The 19,789-nt window shown below is 47.3% G+C and overlaps 1 protein-coding gene across 1 annotated transcript in view; it reads left to right on the top strand.

The window, feature by feature from the left end:
- The window catches only part of PIK3R6 (phosphoinositide-3-kinase regulatory subunit 6), a 34,982-nt gene that overhangs the window by 8,382 nt on the left and 6,811 nt on the right, over nucleotides 1-19,789 (top strand). Inside the window, exons 9-16 of the mRNA XM_063113010.1 lie at nucleotides 737-1,160; nucleotides 1,557-1,635; nucleotides 2,342-2,464; nucleotides 6,017-6,127; nucleotides 11,487-11,577; nucleotides 11,865-11,935; nucleotides 12,764-12,852; nucleotides 15,048-15,165. Of these exons, the coding sequence (XP_062969080.1) occupies nucleotides 737-1,160; nucleotides 1,557-1,635; nucleotides 2,342-2,464; nucleotides 6,017-6,127; nucleotides 11,487-11,577; nucleotides 11,865-11,935; nucleotides 12,764-12,852; nucleotides 15,048-15,165 (1,106 nt within the window). The remainder of the gene's footprint in view (nucleotides 1-736; nucleotides 1,161-1,556; nucleotides 1,636-2,341; nucleotides 2,465-6,016; nucleotides 6,128-11,486; nucleotides 11,578-11,864; nucleotides 11,936-12,763; nucleotides 12,853-15,047; nucleotides 15,166-19,789) is intronic.

Raw genomic sequence — 19,789 nt, 5'->3', positions numbered from 1 at the left:
AGAACATGCCATGTGCCCATGATGATGCCAACCATGTTCCCAAGAAGGAGGCAAGCACAAAGAGTCATGGTTCCTGGAGTTGGGGGGGCCTTCCAGAGAGACCCACTCAGCTTGACACTTTGCCTCCACACTGGTGTCCTGCCTCCTGTCCCCCCCCACCCCCAGCTCCTCTTAAGGGAGAAAGGGAGACGAGGAAGCAGGTTGTGGTGGGAAATGCTGGGCCAGTGGGCTGGGTTCAAGTCCTGGCACTTCCTTTCTCGTGCTGAGTCACCCTGTGTGGATTCAAATCTCTCTCTGGACCTCAGTTTCCTTATGTGTGATAAGATAAATGTGCATTAGAAAAGCCTGGGAGTCTTTCCTGGAGCTGGTGGTCTGGTATCTGTTCCAGAGGAAGCTACAGGGAGTGGGGTGTTGGGAGGACGCTGGCAAGTGGGCATGAAAAGAAGCGTCCAGGGTCAGCTAGTGCAGAGCTGCTGCTATGCTGATTCCTGTACTGCAGGACTTCTCAGAGCCTTTCAGGTGTTTACTAATGGAACTCAGCAAGACGTGGCAGGAGTGTGCCGGGTTCGTGATCTTTGCTGATCACAGGACCTTTGTTCCTTTGCAGAGCATCCGTGGGGCCTCTGTTCCACTGAACAGTATCTGAGAAACGTAAAATTCATGTTTTTCTGGGGTGGGCCCTGCCAGCCTCATGTGCCCTCTCTGCCCTGACAGTCCCCTTGTTCTCCTGTCCCAGGGAAGGAACTGGTGCTTTTCCTCCGCCCGCGATCTCAGCTGCACCTCAGTGCCAACTTGGAGGCCTTGGATCTGCAGGGCTTCCAGCCAGACCAGGAGTGGGCCCGAGTGTCCGTGCTGTCCACTGACAGTGGCATTGAGCGGGACCTTCCTTCAGGGGCTGATGAGCTACCTGCTCCCAGCATCCCTGAGGGGGAGCATGCTGGGCTGCAGCGCAAAGGGGGCATCAAAAAGCGTGTGTGGCCCCCAGACTTCTTGATGCCTGGCAGCTGGGATGGGCCCCCGGGGCTGCACCAGAGGACGGGCAGGCCCAGCGGGGATGGGGAGCTGCTGCCTGGTGTCTCCCGGCTGCACACGGCCCGGGTGCTGGTGCTGGGGGATGACAGGATGCTGGGGCGCCTGGCCCAGGCCTACCACAGGCTCAGGTAGGGTCCCAAGGTGGGTGGTTGGGGACTGAGGCTGGTTGGGGCACAGGTGGGCCTGGCATGGGCTGGTGAAGGATCAAGGAGTGGCAAGAGATGGTCAGGAGGCAGAGGCCAGGGTGGGATGGGGGAAGGACGCTGGCCGTGCGCCCTGCATGTGGCCGTCACAGAGCACTGTGCAGACTGCTTTGTATTTCTCAGCCCATTAATCCTCATCACCACCCTGCGAGAGAGAAGTTACTGTACCCATTTTATAGATGAGAAAACAGAGGCTTGGAGAGAGGACCTAATTTGCCCAAAGTCAAGAGATAGTAAACAGCAGAGTCAGGATGCCAAGCCAAGTCTGTTTGAAGCCAAAATCCCTGCTCTTACCTGCTATGCGTTGCTGCCTGTTGCCAGGAAACGGGAGACCCAGAAGTTCTGCCTCACCCCGCGCCTCAGCCTGCAGCTCTACTACATCCCCGTGCTGGCGCCTGAGGTGACAGGACAGGGGACGGCCCGGGGGGATGCAGGGAAGGGATGGAGGGGTGGTCAGGAGCAGGGGTCTGGGCAGAGAAGGGGTGCTGGGCAGGGACATACCTGCATCTGCTGGCTCAGGACTAGAATTGCCATCTGTAGAATGTGGGGCTGGGACAGACCTCAGGGTCTTCTGTTTCAGAAGCCACAGGCGGGTGCTCTGGGGGCTGAATGTGGCCAGAGATAGGTTCTCTTATGGCGGCGGCCTGCCCATCACTGCTTTTCATGTTGTTTTGTAACAGAATTAGTTGTGAGCTTCTCCTCAAATATGGGGTTCCCACCACGCACACACGCCACACTTCCTGGGGTCACATAAAAGGACATTTCATGCAGCGGAAGCTACTGACCTACTGGGGGTGATGTGGCCACACTTGCAGGTTTTCCTGTCTATTGAACATGCCACTTCTCACCAGGGAGCAGCAAAGTCATAGCAATACTGGGCTCCACAGGGTATTCCAGCTTCTTCTGAGTTTATAAAACAGAACAATAATTTGTCTTCATGTACTGCAAAAATTGAGGCCCCAAAAGGTTAAAGCATTTGACCACATTCAAAAAGCTAGTTTGCTAGAACTGGAAATGATGCTAATGGTACCTGGGGCCCCTCTGACCAGGAAGAGAGTGCCAGAGAGAGGGCCTGACAGGTCTGCCTCCGCCCCTCTTATCCCCAGGAGCCCGTAGCATCCAGGCAGCCCAAGCTGGGAGAGCTGGCCGCGTTCCTGGGCCGCATGGACCCCTGGTACGAGAGCACCGTCAACACCCTGTGCCCCGCCATCCACAAGCTGGCTGAGATGGTAGGGACAGCGAGGGCACAAGAGTGGGAGGGAAGGCGGGGTGCAGGGTCTGGGCAGAGGGGGGCGATGGAAGAGCCCGAATGGGCAGGGAGGGTGGGATGGGGTTGGGAGGGGGCCATTTTCAGATATTGCACTTGGCCCTTGACCTCAAGAGTCAGCCCCAGGGGGCCCAGGGTTGGGATGAGGCAGGAAAGGAATGCGAGAGAGAACCCCCCACCAGCTAGACATTTTCAATTCCCTCAGAGCACTTACCAGAAACCTACTTTGGATGAGAGCACTGTGGAAAAGACAAAGTACAATATTCTTTCATAAACGTGTAGGCCAGTTATAGCCCTTCTTCTGTGAGCTTCCTATGATGATTTTTCTGTGATTGTAACAGCCGATGTTTCCTGAGCACTTACCAAGTGCCAGGCACTGTTCTAAGCACTTAAGGGAGGACTAGCTCATTTAATTCTCACAGCAGCCCTGTGAGGCAGGTGCTTTTGTTGGCAGGTGCTGCTGTCGGCATCTTCCCATGTTACAGATCAAGCAGCTGAGACACAAAGAGAATAGGTAACTTGCCCAAAGTAACAAAATGAGTGGTCGAGTCTCACTTGGAACCAGGCAGCTTGACTCCAGAGCACATGCTCTTAACCACAGACCACACTGCCACACCCCAACCCTGGCAGGCGGTGGGAGGGAATTTGTATTTTTACTGATTTGAAAAGCTTTTATATATTAAGAGAATCTTCCCCTTTTGCTGTCATATGTTGCAGGCATTTTTTTTCCACTTTGTAATTTGCCTATCAGTTTTTGGACTTGCAGAAGTTGAACATTTCACTGTATTAAGGCATAGCACTTTTATTCTGTATGGTTTCTGCCTTAGGAGTCATGCTTTCAAAGACCTCTTTCACTTCAAGATTAAATAAATATTCGTTTATAATTTATTTTAAGCTTTCAGTGTCTCAATTTTTACATTTAAATAATTAGCCCATCTGGAATTAATTCTAGTATTTAGTGTGAGGTATGTAATTTTACTTTTTCCAGATGTTTAGCTAGTTGTCCTAAAGCTATTTATTGCATAAAACATCTTGCTTCCTGTCTCAGTCCATTTTCTGTACCTATAAGCAAATACCTGAGACTGGGTAATTTATAAAACAAATAAATTTATTTCTTACAGTTCTGGAGGCCAGGAAGTCCTAGGTTAAGGGGCTGCATCTGGTGAGGGTCTTCTTGCTGGTCGGGACTCTCTGCAGAGTCCCAAGGTCGTACAGGGCATCACATGGAAAGGGGCCAGGGCAAGAGCCAAGCTGGCTTTTTAAAAACTTATTTATTTATTTATTGTGTGTGTGTGTGTGTGTGTGTGTGTGTGTGTGTGTGTGTGTGTGTGTGTGTGTGTGTGTGTGTGTGTGTGTGGCAGCTGTCCAGCACAGGGATTAAACCCTGGACCTTGGTGTTATCAACACCACACTCTAACTGACTGAGCTAACCAGCCAGCCCAAACTGGCTTTTGTAACAGTCCCACTCTCATGATAACTAACCCACTCTCATGATAACTGATTAACCCATTACTTCATTAATGGATTGATCCAATTACCTCTTAAAGGTCCCATCTCTTAATACTGTTATATTGCAGGTTAAGTTTCAACATGAGTTTCGGAGAGGACAAACATTTAAACATTGCTCCTCACCAATTCTAAATTCTACTTTTATCGTTTACTAATGTCTTACCTATGCTTGAGTTTATTTATCTGTCATCTCTCATTGATCTATTCATTTCTGCACACATTAGCACTTTTTGTATTTTAGTATCTGTCAGGGTAAACCTACTGCATTACTTTTTTTTCCCCAAACTTTTCAAACTATGTTCATTTATTTATCTTTCCTGATAAAATTAGAATTTCCTATCAAGTTTGGTTGCTTTTTAAAAAATCTTACTGGGATTTAGATTTAAATTTGGAGGAGAATTAGCATCTTTAGCATAGTAGGTTTCTCTCCCTGGGAGCATGATATACCTCTTCATTTATCAAAGCCTTCTTGTATATCCTTCAGTACAATTGTATAGTTTTCATCATATAGCTTTTGCCCATTTCTTGCTAAATTTATTTCTCATATTTGATAGTGTTTCTTGCCATTGTAAATGGTATCTTTTCCCCATTATATTTGGGTAGTAGCTACTGCGGGTATAAAAGGAAGCTATTGATCTGTACTTATTTATTTATTTATTTTAGTTTTTAAAATTGTGGTGAAAACACATAATGTATTTACTGAGCTCTCCATTTTGCTTTATCACTCGATTGATTGGGATGTCATTTTACATTTTTTAATCAAAGACGTTTTGGAAGTGCACATTTTCTGAATTATACCTTATCTGAAACTGTCTTTATATATACATGAAAGACTGTTCAGTTGGGTATAAAAATGCTTTTTTCTGAAAACTTGGGGGATGTTACAGGAGGAACATTTGATGCAGGACTCATTGGTGCTGCTTTGTTGGTAGCTTTTTTTTCTCTGCTAGGACACATGTATGATTTGGGGTTTTCCCAGCTCCCCTGGTCTTTACAATGAATAATTTATATGGCCCTTATGCTAACTCCAAAAGTGGTTTTCAGATAAAGAGACTGGAAACATTGTGAGCAATGACGGCATTATCAGAATAAGCTCATAGTTCCTCAGTGTAACCTTTTTGAAGGGAACAATATTTCTTTCTTTCTTTTTTTTTTTTTTTTTTGTCTTTTTCGTGACCGGTACTCAGCCAGTGAGTGCACCGGCCATTCCTATATAGGATCCGAACCCACGGCGGGAGCGCCACTGCGCTCCCAGTGCTGCACTCTCCCGAGTGCGCCACAGGCTCGGCCCAATATTTCAATGGACCAGATGTGAGAGTCAGAAGAGATTTTATAGGATTGGTTATGAGTTGGATGAGATAAACTCTGATACTATCACATTCTATGTAGATGTTCTGTTCAGTTTGCCTGAAAAACCCAATCATTATGCTTGATAATCATATAGGGCTGGGGATGGCCCTGGAGGAAAATGCACTAAACCCATTCCCAATAACATATAAACATTAATTAATTTGTTAGTATATTCAGAGACTATGAGAGCTGAAAGAGACATCAGATCATGTGGTTCAACCTCTCATTTTCCCTAGAAGGAAACTCAGACCTTGAAGAGTTTGAATAACTTGCCCAATGCTGTCTGGCTAAGGGGTAGCCAATCCAACCTAGAATCCAGTCCAGGCTCCTTCCTCATGACTTATACTCTCAAGCATCTTGTCTCCCCTAAGCACCTAACAATGCTTTACACACAGAGGTGCTTACTATATGTCTGCATGTCTTTGTGGAACTGAAATGAGTTAGGCTCCCTAGGGAGATGGGGCTTTAGACAGGGATATTTTGATAAAGAGTTGAAACTGGGTGGCAGGAAAGACTTGGAGTGTGTTAAAGGACCAGCTGGATTAGTCATTGCAGAGAGTATGTGGGGGCCTTGGAGTTTCTCTCTTAAGAAAATGGCAACTCCCATAGTGGCCTGGAGGGAGGTGGCTGAAGACATTTCCTGTCTGCCCCATAGCCTCCCTCCCTGGACACATCCCGGACTGTGGACCCCTTCATCCTGGATGTCATCACCTACTATGTTCGCATGGGCACTCAACCCATCTACTTCCAGATCTACACGGTCAAGGTAAGCATCCCACCAGGGGCTCCGAGGGTACCATGCCAGCCTGCTGGACCCGAAGACCCCACAACCTAAACACCATGGCTCTGGGGAAACACTGTCACCAGGCTGCCAATCATGAACATGCCCAGACACTCTTGGTTGTTAACTTTATCTTCTTAATCTCTGAATGAATCCAACAAAAATTAACTTCTAAGACCCCAATCCAAGCAGAAGTAGATCTTCTTTACGTGGAAGGCTTCTCCCTGGCCCTGGATCCCGGCAGAGACTGGGAATCAAGGATAGGCTGCTTTGGAAGTCATCGCCAGGAATTGCTTTACCTTGGAAATCCTAAGCTCTGTTTTCCCTTCTCAGGTCACAAATTCCCATGGCTCTGAGGTCTGTCACCTTCTCTCCCACACACCTCCCCTCAGCCTCCTGGAGACCTCTGGCTCCTTCCTTTTTCTCACTGCTCTCACCTCTGCTGCCTCTTCCTTCCCTGCCAGTCAGTTTCCAATCTCAACCCCTCTCTTCCCTGTCCTGGCTCCCCTTTGTGTTCTTTCCAACTCTCTCCCCTCCCAGCACAACCCAAGCCCGGAGCAGAGCTACAACGTGCCTTACCTGTCGCTAAACTAGGGCTTCCGAGCATCACCCAGGAAAACAAATCTGAAGCCTGCGGGCTTGAGGCCTCTCCACACTCGTGGCATCCAGCCTCATGGGGCCCACGGTGCCCCCTAGGCAGGCTCCCTCTTTCTCTGGAACCATGGGGTTCCCATCTTCAACACCTCCCTCAAGCCCTTCCCCTTCAGCAAATGACTTTTCCTCCCACTCGACTGGGGAAACCCGGAGACCCCCCCCAAACTTCCTTCCACACCCAGAAATGCATCTACACCCACTGACAACTTCACAGACTCTTCTCCAGTGGACATGGACCTCCTCCAGTTCCACCCAAACCCTCGGTCTGTGCCCATGAGCTGTCCACTACCCCTCCCTCTGCAGCTTCCTGGTCAGCCACTCCCCTCCACCTGTCCCTCCCTGGCATTGCGTCTCGGTCACCTGGCACAAACAAAACAACCTTTGGAGCCTATCAAGTTCCCATTTATTTTCCCATGGAGGGTGCGCATAGCAACTGGGCTTGGGAGGGGAGAGACCAAGGATTAGACTTTTTCCAGGTCTTAATCTTATCTCCTACTTTGTTTTCAAGCTCCTTACCTTTGTTGGCATTAAATGGTGGCAGAGAATTTGGCTTTTTAAATCCTTTAGTTCCCAAGACTACCCAGCTTTTGTCAGCTGATATAGACATAAAGGTCCTCTATCAGAAGGCTGTGGTTTCTTCTGTCTCTGCTCCAATATGCACCAGCTTCTATTTACACTGTTCTTCTTAGTGGCTCTTACTGCAGACCACAGGGAGTAGCCAACATGCCCCTACAGCCTGGCTTTATTCTACCCAATCTCTTAAAGCTCCAGCCTCAGTAGGCTTGTGGCTGGAGTCCTGGGGCAGGGCAGGCAGCGCAACTGTACAGCTGGAATTCTAAATCCCCAACCAGGGGTGGAAGGAGTCTCACTCCCCTCCACCCACTCAGGTTTGGCCAGTTCCTCATTTTAACCTCTTCACTTGCAAAATTCCATCCCTGATTACTGTTTTGTTTTGTTTGAAGAATATTTTAAAGTTATGTTTTAATTCAAAATGTCCGAATGTATCTCTGGTGCACGATTGAACAGGTTTACCAGATGATGTCACACACACACACACATACACAAAGATAGTTTTGGGTTAGTAATTCACATAGTAAATAAGACATTTGACTTAAGATATCCATGACTGAGAGGGGATTGGGCAGGAAGTATTAAAATATACTATGTAATATACAGCACTACAATGTGTAACACATAGCAACAGGAAATAGGCACTATAAAATAATTCACATTGTTTTTATTTTTTCAGTAAAGAACAAATATAATTTTGCTTACATAAGACTCCATATCACTTTTAATTGACAAATAAAAAATGTATATACTTATTCTGTACGCCATGTTGTTTTGAAATGTGTATACATTGTATAATGGCTAAATGGGGCTAGTTAACATGTGCATTACCTCACATACTTGTCAAATCTACTGTCTTAGCAATTTTCAAGTATACAATACATTGTTATTACCTGCAGTCACCAATGCCATACTACAGATCTCTTGAACTTATTCCTATATCTAACTGAAATTTTGTATCCTTTGATCACCATCTCCCCAGTCTCTCTTTGTTTTGGGGAGGACTCTTAGCAGCAAGTAACAGAAATTTTAAAAGCTGGATAAAAAAAGAAAGAAAGAAAGAAAATCCACTGGCTCACATTGCTGAAAAGTTCAGGCTGATTCAGCTTCAGAAAAGCTGGATTCGAGAGCTCAGACAGTGTCCTCGGGACTACAATTCTCTCTTTTTCTTGTCATGCTCTCCTCATGGTGACAAGATGCCCACCAGCATCCCAGGTCCACATTTTCTAGCTTAGCAACCCCAGTTTAAAGAGAGCTTCCCTTTTCCAATACTGAGGAGAAGGACTGAGGCAGTGCCTGTCCCTACCCAGTCACTGGCCGGGGAGATGCAGGGCACGTCCACCCTGGAGCCGGAGGCCTGGGTCAGCCTGTCTCACCGCCTCGGTTTCCCTGTCTCTCGCCTGCCCTCAAACCATGGCAAGCTGGCTCTTCTAAGACTGTCTTACCAATGACCTCCGAACTGCCAGGTCCTGTGCCATGGGTCCTCTGCACCGCACTGGACCCCAGGGCCACTGTGCTCGTTTCCTTTGTCAGTACAATTAGATTTATAATGGCTACGCTCATGTCCCAATTACAGAAATGGAAGCACATATCTCTCCCATGTAAAGCCAACCCCACTCCCTGACCGTTGTGACACTCTCGCCTCTTGGACAGTTCTCCTCTGCTGCCTTTGGAGACGCTTCTTGGCCAGCCAGCCTCTTCCTGTCTCAGTTTTCCACACTCTCCTGATGCTCTCACCTGCAAGCCAGTGCTCACGCTGTGCCGAGGACTGAGATGCCTCCTCCCCACCTCATGTCCCCTCTGTCACCCCTGCAGCTCTCCTGTCCCGCCCTTTATTCCTGTCACTCCCAGCTGGAATGCTGCGTGCTCAGCTGCTCCTCAGAGCTCCTGTCATGCTCTGGGCACAGCGCTAGCCTTTCACCCACCACATCGGAATGTCCCTGCAGATGTGTATTGCTCCTCTCCAAAACCAGGCGCCCTTCAGATGAGGGACTGGATTTTGTTCATCTTTGAATCACCTGCTGTTAAGTGTGTGTGTGTGTGTGTGTGTGTGTGTGTGTGTGCGCACACGCGTGTGCACGTGTGTGAATTAGAGACTGAGTCACTGTGCTCCTGGGGACTGGCTGGGTAGAATGGGTGTGGAGTTTGAGGCCACGGGGGGTAGTAAAACATTCATGGCTTTGCATCCTGGTTCCTCCACTTACTAACCATGTGATCATGGTCACCTCCATCTCCCTAAAGATAATTTCCCCCATATTAGAAAAGGCAATACTAATCTTCACCTGCCATCGGGTTCTTGAGAGAATCCCAAAGAGTAGAACAGCACCATAAAGGGATGGGGAGATGACAGCGAGGGGGCAGGCACACAAAAGAGACCCATGTCCTGGTTAAGAACCCGGATGGGATGCCAGATTTGCTACTTGCGTTCCTGGGCAAGTTGCTTAACACCTCAGAGCCTGCGCTTCCAGGTCCCTGAGACTGATGATACCTCCCTCCTAGGGTCGCTGGGTGGATTAAATGAAATGACAGATGCCCCGTGCTACCAGAGTGCTCAGTGCAGAATAGGATCTCAACTGCAGGAACTCCTGAGCCCTCTGGGGTCTCGGCCCCTGCTTCTTCATGCCTTTGTGCTCCTGTCTGTTCATTCACATTCCCACGGCCACCACTGTGATACAGGCTTGGACATAGATATGTTATCCCAGAATTCAGTCAGGGTCACCCTGCTCCTGAAATCCCATGTCCTGGGGAGGGCCCAGCACCCGCGCCACCCCAGATGTCCATGAGCGCCTGAGGACTAATTTCTCCTGGCCCCTTCTGCCTCTGGTTTCCCATCTTGCTGCATGTTCGTTCTTCATTGTGTCCTGTGGTGGATCTTTTCTTTATTGCCTTCCTGGTTTTGACCTAAATGAGGGATTTAGGCCCTTTCCTTGATTTCCAAAATCCAAAACAAAACAACACAAAACAAACCAACGAAAAGGCCTCTCAAGATGGCGAAGGGAGTTAACATCTCAGCAGCACAAATAACTTAAAATTAGAGATGTGGCATCTGTCAATGGCCTTCCGCCAACCGGGAGCACAGCTGTGGCAGCTCAGAGCTGGGTTTGCAGACGTGGTGCGATGAGGGAGAACGCCCACCAGGGGGCGCCACAGGGTGCCTCAGTGAGAGGCTGAGGAAGACCTTATTCTGGGAGGTGGGCTTGCCTTGGGTGATTACAGGGAGCGATGCAAAAGGCAGGACGTTGCTCTGGATTGGACACGGGAGCAATTCCATGACTGGGTGTCTCAGTAATTGTTACTGAAAAGGCTAAGGAATCAGCAGTGACTCAAATCTGCTGGGCTGGGAGGGCAGGGGGTGCCCGCACAATGTTCCTGATCTTGTCTGGGTTTGGACGTGATCGTGGAGTGGTCTAGTTTTCGTCTCGATCCATCACGGCCGCACAGTCACCTTGCCTAACAACGTTGGCATCTGTGAAATTGTTTATGGTCAACAGGACACCATGGCCTCACTGTGAGTGCGGGCCGGGCTCCCGGCTTTTAGGGGCTGCTATTTTCTTTCCACATCCCTGTTCTCAAAAACCTTTGGCCATTCCTCCATGTTGTTTGGACACCCTTTCTCTTCCCGCCTCCACACCTGGCCTCCCCTCCCTCCTCCACCCCCTTTCCCTCCGAGCTCCCCTCCTCCCACATTTCCAGCTGCCTGCCAGGGTCAGATCAGCTCTCAGTAGCCCCCACACTCAGCCCCGGGCTTCTCTGTGCACCTCCAAGGACTCAATTCTCCTCTCTGGCCCTCACCCTCCTACTGGTATCTACAAGAGGTTTTATTACCCCTCCCTGATGTGAATTTTGTCCCCTGCTCCTGCCCTCCCCATTAGACAGTAGAGGTTACCAGGTAGTTTGGGTTTTCAGTAATAGTTTCTTCCACTATTTGTAAATCTATTCTATTGCTATAGATATGGATAGATTCAGACCCAGGCAGTCACGTAATGCCACTCAGAATCTAGCAGTGGCAGGGTGGATGGGATGCCCGCTGCTTCTGGACACTTTCCCAACCATCCACATGCTCGGGCCGTGGGGGTCAGCCTTCTCCAAGCCTCCCCCCTCCCTCCCTTCCTGTCTCCAGATCTTCTTCGGTGACTTAAGCCAAGACCCCGCAGAGGACATTTTCCTCACTGAGTTAAAGGTGAAGGTCCAAGACTCCAAATTCCCCAGAGGTGAGCATCCCCGTTTCCAAAGCTCACCCTGACCCAGCTTCTCCCAAACTCTCTCCCTCCCCCTCTCACCTAATGATCCCCACCCTGTGCCCACCCCTGCTCCATCACTCTACCCCACCCCCCTGCTGCCCTTGCTCCCTCCAAGCTCCCCCAGACTGAAAGGCAGCCTGCCCCGCCCCCACCCCCGGAGCTGCCTTTCCATCCCGGGAAAGGTGGAAATCCAGCCGCTCAGCCACAGCCCTCAGTGAGGTGGAGCCTCGCACCTTAGGCCTCTCATCTCCCTGCAGAAGGTTGTTCACCCAGGAGGAGAGGCGCGGCAGAGGGCCCGGGGGCTGAGCTCTCCCTGTGCTACCAGAAGGTCAGTGTGCTGGGTGCAGCAGCAGGTGCCAGGAGGTACAGCAGGTGGAAGCAGGCCTCAGGGACATGCCAGGGAGTGGACAGAGCCAAGGGAAACTTCAGCCCCTTTTCCTAAAGCTGCCCCAGGGTTTCCTTGCCTTAGGAGAATTTTGCAGGGATGGGTGGGTTAAGGTTGACCTTACATGCAGACAAGGAGGGATGGGTGCGTTAAGGCTGACCTTACATGCAGACAAGGAGGGATGGGTGGGTTAAGGCTGACCTTACATGCAGACAAGGAGGGATGGGTGGGTTAAGGCTGACCTTACATGCAGACAAGGAGGGATGGGTGGGTTAAGGCTGAACCTTACATGCAGACAAGGCGGGATGGGTGGGTTAAGGCTGACCTTACATGCAGACAAGGAGGGATGGGTGGGTTAAGGCTGACCTTACATGCAGACAAGGAGGGATGGGTGGGTTAAGGCTGACCTTACATGCAGACATGGAGGGATGGGTGGGTTAAGGCTGAACCTTACATGCAGACAAGGAGGTGATGGGATTTAAGGAACAACAGGGCTATCCCCTTTGCTCAAAAATATCTTCTTTACTAACTGACCAGATGCTTGAACTGATTTCACTGGAGATTTATTTCTTTGGTTCTGGAAGGCTGAACATGCTCTCTGGGGCTAGGACTACTTTCTGCCCCTCCCCACTAGCCCCTTATGGGACATTAGTGACACAGGCAAGACTCTTAGAGCAGGAGAGGAAAGCAAGAGAGAGAGAGACAAGACTATGGGTGTCGGGAGGGACCTGTCCCGAGGACCCTCATCTGTTCTTCAATCCTCCTCCCCAGGCCCTGCTCAGCCACCGGCCCCGAGAGGTCACCATTTCCCTGCGGGCCACTGGGCTGGTCCTGAAGGCCATTCCAGCCAGTGACACTGAAGGTACGGAGCCGGGAACTCAGAACAAAGAAAGAGAGAAGGGATGGGAAGGGGGAAGTTAGGCAGCGGGCAGGGGAGAGGGCCGAGTGATAGGAGATGGGGGAGCCAGAAGAGGGAGGCCTCCCACACTGTCCCTGCACGCTTATCAGACTCGAGCTAGGCCCAGGGCTGGGTGCAGGTGGCTGCCCTGGGAGAAACATGGTCTCTGCCCTCAGGCGGCTCACTGTAGAGTAACCCACACCTAGCACTGGCCTCTGGCCTGGGCCTCTGCAGGCTGGAAGGCAGAGGGACCCCAGGGAGGGTTGCAGTTGGCTTCCTGCCTCTGAATTGGGCCTGCAGGGCTAGTTACATTCTGCTCAGAAATTTTGGATTTTGAATGTCATTCCAAAAAACCAGAGATAATAAAAGATACCAACTTATGGGCATTTAATAAATTATAAGTATTATAAATATCTTATTGTGAGATCCCTGGTCTCCTGGAATAATGAAAAGTCATCCAGAGGCCAGGCAGTGTTCTGTGCTAACACATGAATTCTTAACATGCTAACCCTAGGAGGCAGGTGTTATTTGTATTAAGCAGCTTTTTACTGGAGAGGAAACTGAAGCAAAGAGAATAACTTACCCGAGGTCACCTCAGTGAGTAAGGATCGAGCTGGGATTCCAACCCAGGCATTCTCACCTGGAAGTTTGTGTTCCTCGCCCCCACCCCAGACTGCCTCCCCCAAACTGCCAGATTTTAAAAGCTAGACTTAGGGATGTTGCCCACAGATGCTTGTAGAGAATCATTTCAGAGCAAACAGGAAGGTTCTCCCGGTGGAAATATATCTTACTCACCACTCCATCCCCTGTGGCCAACACAGGTCCTGGCACATGGTAGATACTCAATCAACATTTGCCGAATAAACAAAGTGCTACTTTAAACCCAAAAATTTGTTTGAAAAAAAGGAACAAATGAAAATAGACATTCGCCAGGCTGGAATGCTCATAGGGAGGCTGAGTCTGATGCCTCTTGCCCTGTCCAGCTACAATTGCTCAGGCTCTGAAACCCTCTGTGGCTTTGCTAGCATTCCGACTACGACAGCTCTCTGTCTATAATGCATTTGTGTTTGGTATGGGCATCGTACTTCCTCAATTTTCTTGGCATCTGTTACAAAGAAGAAACTCAAGTAGTAATATCACTTCCTGATAAAATCGCTTCCAAGCAAGTTGAATTTGTGGACGACATACGAAACTCTGTCACAGCAAGACATTCTTGTAGATCTTTAACACCTTGGAGACATGTGGTTTTGGCAATAGCTCGTAACCTGGAGGTCGTTCCAGGGCAGTGGGTCAAGACTGCAGGTTCAAACCCCAGCTTTGCCACTTATCATCAGTGTGACCTTGGACAAGTTATTTGTGACCTCTCTACCTGGTTTGGGGTTTTTTTTTCATTTCTAAAATGGAGATGATAAATAGATGCTCTTTTGTGTGCATCTAGTAAACGACAAATGTTAGCTTTTACTGTTAAAATTGTATTCCTCTTATGTGTTTCACAAGATGCTCACCCTCCCACCCCCCACTCTAAACCCTATTAGAGCTGGTCAGTGATGCCAAAACCCTCCTTAAGGCACAAACATCTAAGAACCCTCTTTGTTTTATGTAGATCATTTGCATTTAAGAACCCTCTTAAGTTGGCAGGGTGGGATTAAGCCTGACAGCAGTTATACAGTAACAATTTTTGACACAGTAGATACTCTTAAGAAAGTCAAAGAAACACTCTGGACCTGTTGGCAGTAATGACCTTCCAATCCCATTGGTGCCTCCGTCCTACGCCATGCCCTGGGCTAGGTGTTTCTTACATTCTTAGCGTGCCCAACAGCTGCAGGGAAGTTCAACAGAACTTTCTTCCTTTGAAAAGGGGGCACAGGAGGAGATGAAGGAAGGGTAGTGGGTGGGGATTTGGGTTGGTGATGGCTGCTGGGCCTGAGGATACAGAAAATGTGTGGATCGTCAGGGAAGGGAGATGGATGACAGGAAGGAACTGGAACTTGGTTAGGACCAAGGCAGAATCAGGAAGTGGGGGCTGAGAAGTGGTGGGAGAGGGTTTAATCCGGGAGTGAGGGGCGAGATGGATCCGTGGAGGTCCACTTAGGACCTAGCATCTAAAACTCCCCTACTTCCCTGGAAGCCCATTCATAGACTGCCCCCATCTCATTCGGTTTCAGGGGCCCCTCACCGCCCCTCGACTGCCGCTCCTGTTACAGACCACACGTGTCTGAATGTCAGCGTGACAGAGGTCACCAAGTCCTCCAACTTGGCAGGAAGGTCCTTCTCTGTAAGTACTGAGTAGAACAGGAGAAGGGGACAGCTGGATGGGAACGGGGTAGGTGACTGGGAGCCCAGACGGGAGGGTATTCCAAAAAAGGGGAACTGACTTCTGAGACTTTGCTCTTCAATATTCAATATTGCTATTGAAGTGGGTCTTCCCATGGGAAAGAATCTGCTTTCCAGTGGTCTGTTTGGATTATGGAGAACCGGCTGGTGTAAGTGAGGTGCTCTCAGAGTTAAGGCCCTGCTCTCCATCTGCGGACAGTCTGAGGCCCTAACACATGCCTGGATAACTACAAAATGCACCCACGTTCTGTCCTCCCCGGGCACTATGCAACAGCCAGAGTCCTAAACAGCAGCCCAGCCTTAGACCAGATCAAACCTGCTCTTTCCACCTCATTGCCCCCCACCCTTTGCCTTTGCCCTGTTGGTACTTACTAACACAGACAGAAGACCCACCCATCTTCTCCCTCTCCAGAAGCCTCTCCAGAAGCCTCTCCAGACTACACTTGCCTGCTCAGCTTGGCCTCGGAGCCTCATGCTTACGCCAGAGCCACATTCTCACTGACGCCCTCAGCACCCTTGCACCAGACACTCTACTTTAGATCAAGCCACCTGCTCAGTCTGTGTGTCCAGGTGGCTGAGTGCTTCTGCAATAAACCCTGCATCCACACTGATTAGGACCACAGCAAACTCGTGACGTTGCACCTTACCAGGATTCTTGGTCACTCAGTCCTCTCCTCATCCATCCCTTCCAGGCTCTTTGTCTGTTTGCAGTTCTCTTTTCTACTGCTTTGACCTCTCCCTCTCCATGGCTCCTTCATCTATAACCATACTCAGGTCTTTTCCATCCTAAAAAACAAAACAAAACAAAAGAACTCTACCATGACCCAACTGCCTGCTCCCTTCTCAGTCAAGCTTCTGGACAGATACTTCTAGAAGTGCATCCAGTTCCTTACCAATGACTCTTCTGCCCGCGACCATCTGCTTCCAGCCCACTATGACAAAGTCACCTCCATGCTGCCAAGATCAATGGTCACTTTTTAGTCCTTATATTTCTTTATCATTTTTTAGGATGACTTCTTAACCTATAAACAAAAGTGCTATTATTTATCTCAGAAAATACCAAACAAAAAAAAAAAAACCGGACAAAAAAGCAAGTTCACCAGTAGTACCTATACCTGGAGAGGATGACTATTAACATTTTCAGGTGTTAATCTGAAATTAATTTCAGCCTTTTTTTCTGTATATTTTCACATAATTGACAGATAGCTACAGCACATACTGGTCTGGAACTTGACGTTTTTACTCAAAAATATACTAAAGCAAAAAATAAATAAATAAATAAATAAAAAGGGCTGGCCCCGTGGCTCACTCAGGAGAGTGTGGCACTGGCGGCGCCAAGGCCACGGGTTCGGATCCTATATAGGGATGGCCAGTGCGCTCACTGGCTGAGCGTGGTGCAGACAACACTGAGCCGAGGGTTGCAATCCCCTTACTGGTGTAAAGCCTGATGAATATGTCTTGGTTTATATTGGTGGGGCCTTGTTTATGTCATTAATTATGTTTTGTGTCATTAAATGTATTTCATTAAATATCTATTACATGAGGGTTGCATGCCTCTATAACTATTTAACCATTTCTCAGAAGACATTAGAGTAAATTTTCATTTTTCACGATCATAAGCATCCTGTGGGGAACATCCTTAGAAATAGAAATGTGCCAAAAATCATGGTTATACCTTTTTAAAAAATGTCTAGGAGTGAAGTCACTCAGTCAGATGGCATCATATTTGGGGATTTTCACATACTTTGTCAAATTGTCCTCCAGAAAGTCTATACTAAGTTCCATCTCACTGTAGTACTCGAGTGCCAGTATCACAGCACAAGTAACATATGGACTGATTTTTTTCATCTTTGCAAATTTGATTGTTAAACTTTTCATTATTTTAACTTGCATTTCTTTCATTACTAACTAGTGACGTTGAACAATTTCTTATATCTAGATGATTTCTATTTCTTCATTTATGTATTTCCTGCTTATTCTCATCCCATATGAATACTGTGGTGTCCCTATTTTATAATATGAGGACATTAACCCATTATTTGTCATATGTTTTGGAAATACTTTTCCCAGTTTGTCTTTTAATGTTTTTCTTAAAACATTAAATAACTTATATTTTGATGTAGCAACATCTATAATTTATTTCTGTATATAATTGATTTCATATATGATTTCTGCCTCTGATATGAGTATACATTACATATGTCTGAACACCAATCTCATCGAATTTAAGACGGATCATAATTTTGCATACTACTGAGAAAGAAACAATGCTTCCTAAACTATGAACAATGCTTTCTTATCACATTGTTTGCAAATACTTCCTAATTTCAGAGATGTTAAAATACGGGGAACATGGTTTTAGAATGGATGAAAATGGCATGTGTATTTAGTAGTATATTGTTCCTTTCTCGTGGTTTTATTCCTTCTTTTATTTACTTATTCACTTTAAACAGTTTTATTTTATAGTCTGATTTATGTAATTTCATTATCTGTAATTATTGGGAGTCTAATCCTTCTGTTTCTTGGGTTCACTGACCCCCGTGGCAGCTTAATTCCTTGTATATTTCTTAAATTATGAGCTCTTATTTGTTGGGAAACCTGGGTAGAAAAATTGTCTTTCTATGAAAATTCTGTGTTTGTTCTTGCCAAGTGCCCCAGTGACGTTATCCACTCAAGACCATAGTTTGAGTTCATTTCTGGATTAGAAATTTTTAGACCATGCAGAGTATAAATGTATACCCCAAATCCACAATAGGACAGGCTTGTAGCTAAGAATTTTCAGGAAAGACTTATCTTTCTGACTTAGCAAAAGCCAAAGCAGACAAGCTTCCCTGTGGTCTCCTATTTGCGCTGAGGGCTTTTTTCTAATCTAGTCTTTCACTCAGAGTGTAGTCTTCAAGAGTCTCCGAAGGGAATCTCAGATTCAAATCTCTGCTTCATGTGGGCCCAAGACCGTGTCTCCCATCCCCCCATGCCTATTGAAACACAAGCCCCTTGATTCCTGAGCTTAGCAAATGCCCCAAGACAGCCAAAGCATCTCACTTGCATAATTTCAACTTCTTTAAAATTTATTGACATTTTCTTCATTGCCGGGTACATGAAGAATTTTTTAATTATCTTGTGGCATCTAAAAAAAGTATGTGTGTTTTCTATCTGTAGAGTACAAAGGATGATGTTTAATGATTAAATCGAACACATTATATTACTGTAATACACAAATGTAAAATTTTTTTTGTACATTTCATCTGTTCAAAACTCAGGTCTATCGACATTCCCACTATAGTTTTGATTTTGTCGATTCTATCATCATTTCTTTGAATCTGAATTTTCTTCTAGTTTCTGATACTGTTCTTGTTGTGAAATATGATGCCTTCTTATGCTCAGTCTTTGCTTGTTTTTGTTTGTTTTTTTCTCTCTGGAAGCTTTACATACTTCATTTCATAGAGGGTTCTGAAATGTCACAGGAAGATATCTTGGTAGAATCTTTTTTTTCATTATTTTGGACCTTTGATGGACATCCTTAATCTGGAGACTTGCATCTTTCAGCTCTGAGATATTTTCTAATATGATTTGTGTGTGTGTGTGTGTGTGTGTGTGTGTGTGTGACCGGTAAGGGGATCGTAACCCTTGGCTTGGTGTCTCCCGCACCGCGCTCAGCCAGTGAGCACACCGGCCATCCCTATATAGGATCCGAACCCGCGGCCTTGGTGCTCCCAGCACCACACTCACCCGAGTGAGCCATGGGGTCGGCCCTCCTAATATGATTTTTAAAATAATTTCCTTCCCTTTATATCTTTGCTGTCTCTTTCTGGAACTACAAACATTCAGATGTAAGTCTCCTAGATTGGTGCTCTAATTTTCTCATTATTTTTCTCCCATTGCCCTTCTCTTTGTTATTTCTTTGACTTTTGAGTTTTCTTCAAATTCATTTATTGAATGTTTAAACTTCAAGAACTCTTTCCTGTTTTCCGGTTATTCATTTTTAATAGCATTCTATTTCTGCTTCATGAATGCAGTATCTTCTCTTATCTTTCTGAAGGTATTACTTCTGGTTTATTTGAAACTTTCTTCTGCTCCCCAAATTGTGTCTGTTCCCTCTGAATACCTGTCTTCAGTTTGGTTGTTGTGGTCTCTCTGTCTTTCTCTAATGTTGGAGGCTGTCTCCAAAAACCTGGTGATCTTTGGCTGTCTGTTCAAATTCACAAGTGGGGCCGAGTCAATGGTGGGCCTCTCGGTGGGCAGTCAGAAGGCCATGGTCCTGGGGGGAGAAATCCAAATTGTCGGTATCTGCAAGTCTCTTGCTAGGACAATTTTGTTTTTCCAGGAGAGTCCTTTGGGGTCCTGCCTTGGGGAGTGAAGGGAGCTGGGAGATAGGCCTGCTGGTGTCTGTCACTCTGGAGCTGGGTTGGGCAAGGGGACTAGGGACCTCACTGTTCAGTGAGCAAACATGTAATCCACCTGTTTGGAGGACAGCCTCTCACTCCTCCTCCTCCATTTGTGGTGTCCCCAGGTTCGGAGTCTTCCATTTCTCTGGTCTCTGTGGCAGGGGGCTGATTTCTCGGCTG

The sequence above is a fragment of the Cynocephalus volans genome, chromosome 10 (genome assembly GCF_027409185.1).
Source record: "Cynocephalus volans isolate mCynVol1 chromosome 10, mCynVol1.pri, whole genome shotgun sequence".
Taxonomy (NCBI): Eukaryota; Metazoa; Chordata; class Mammalia; order Dermoptera; family Cynocephalidae; genus Cynocephalus; species Cynocephalus volans.
This window is presented reverse-complemented; position numbering and strand designations above follow the sequence as displayed.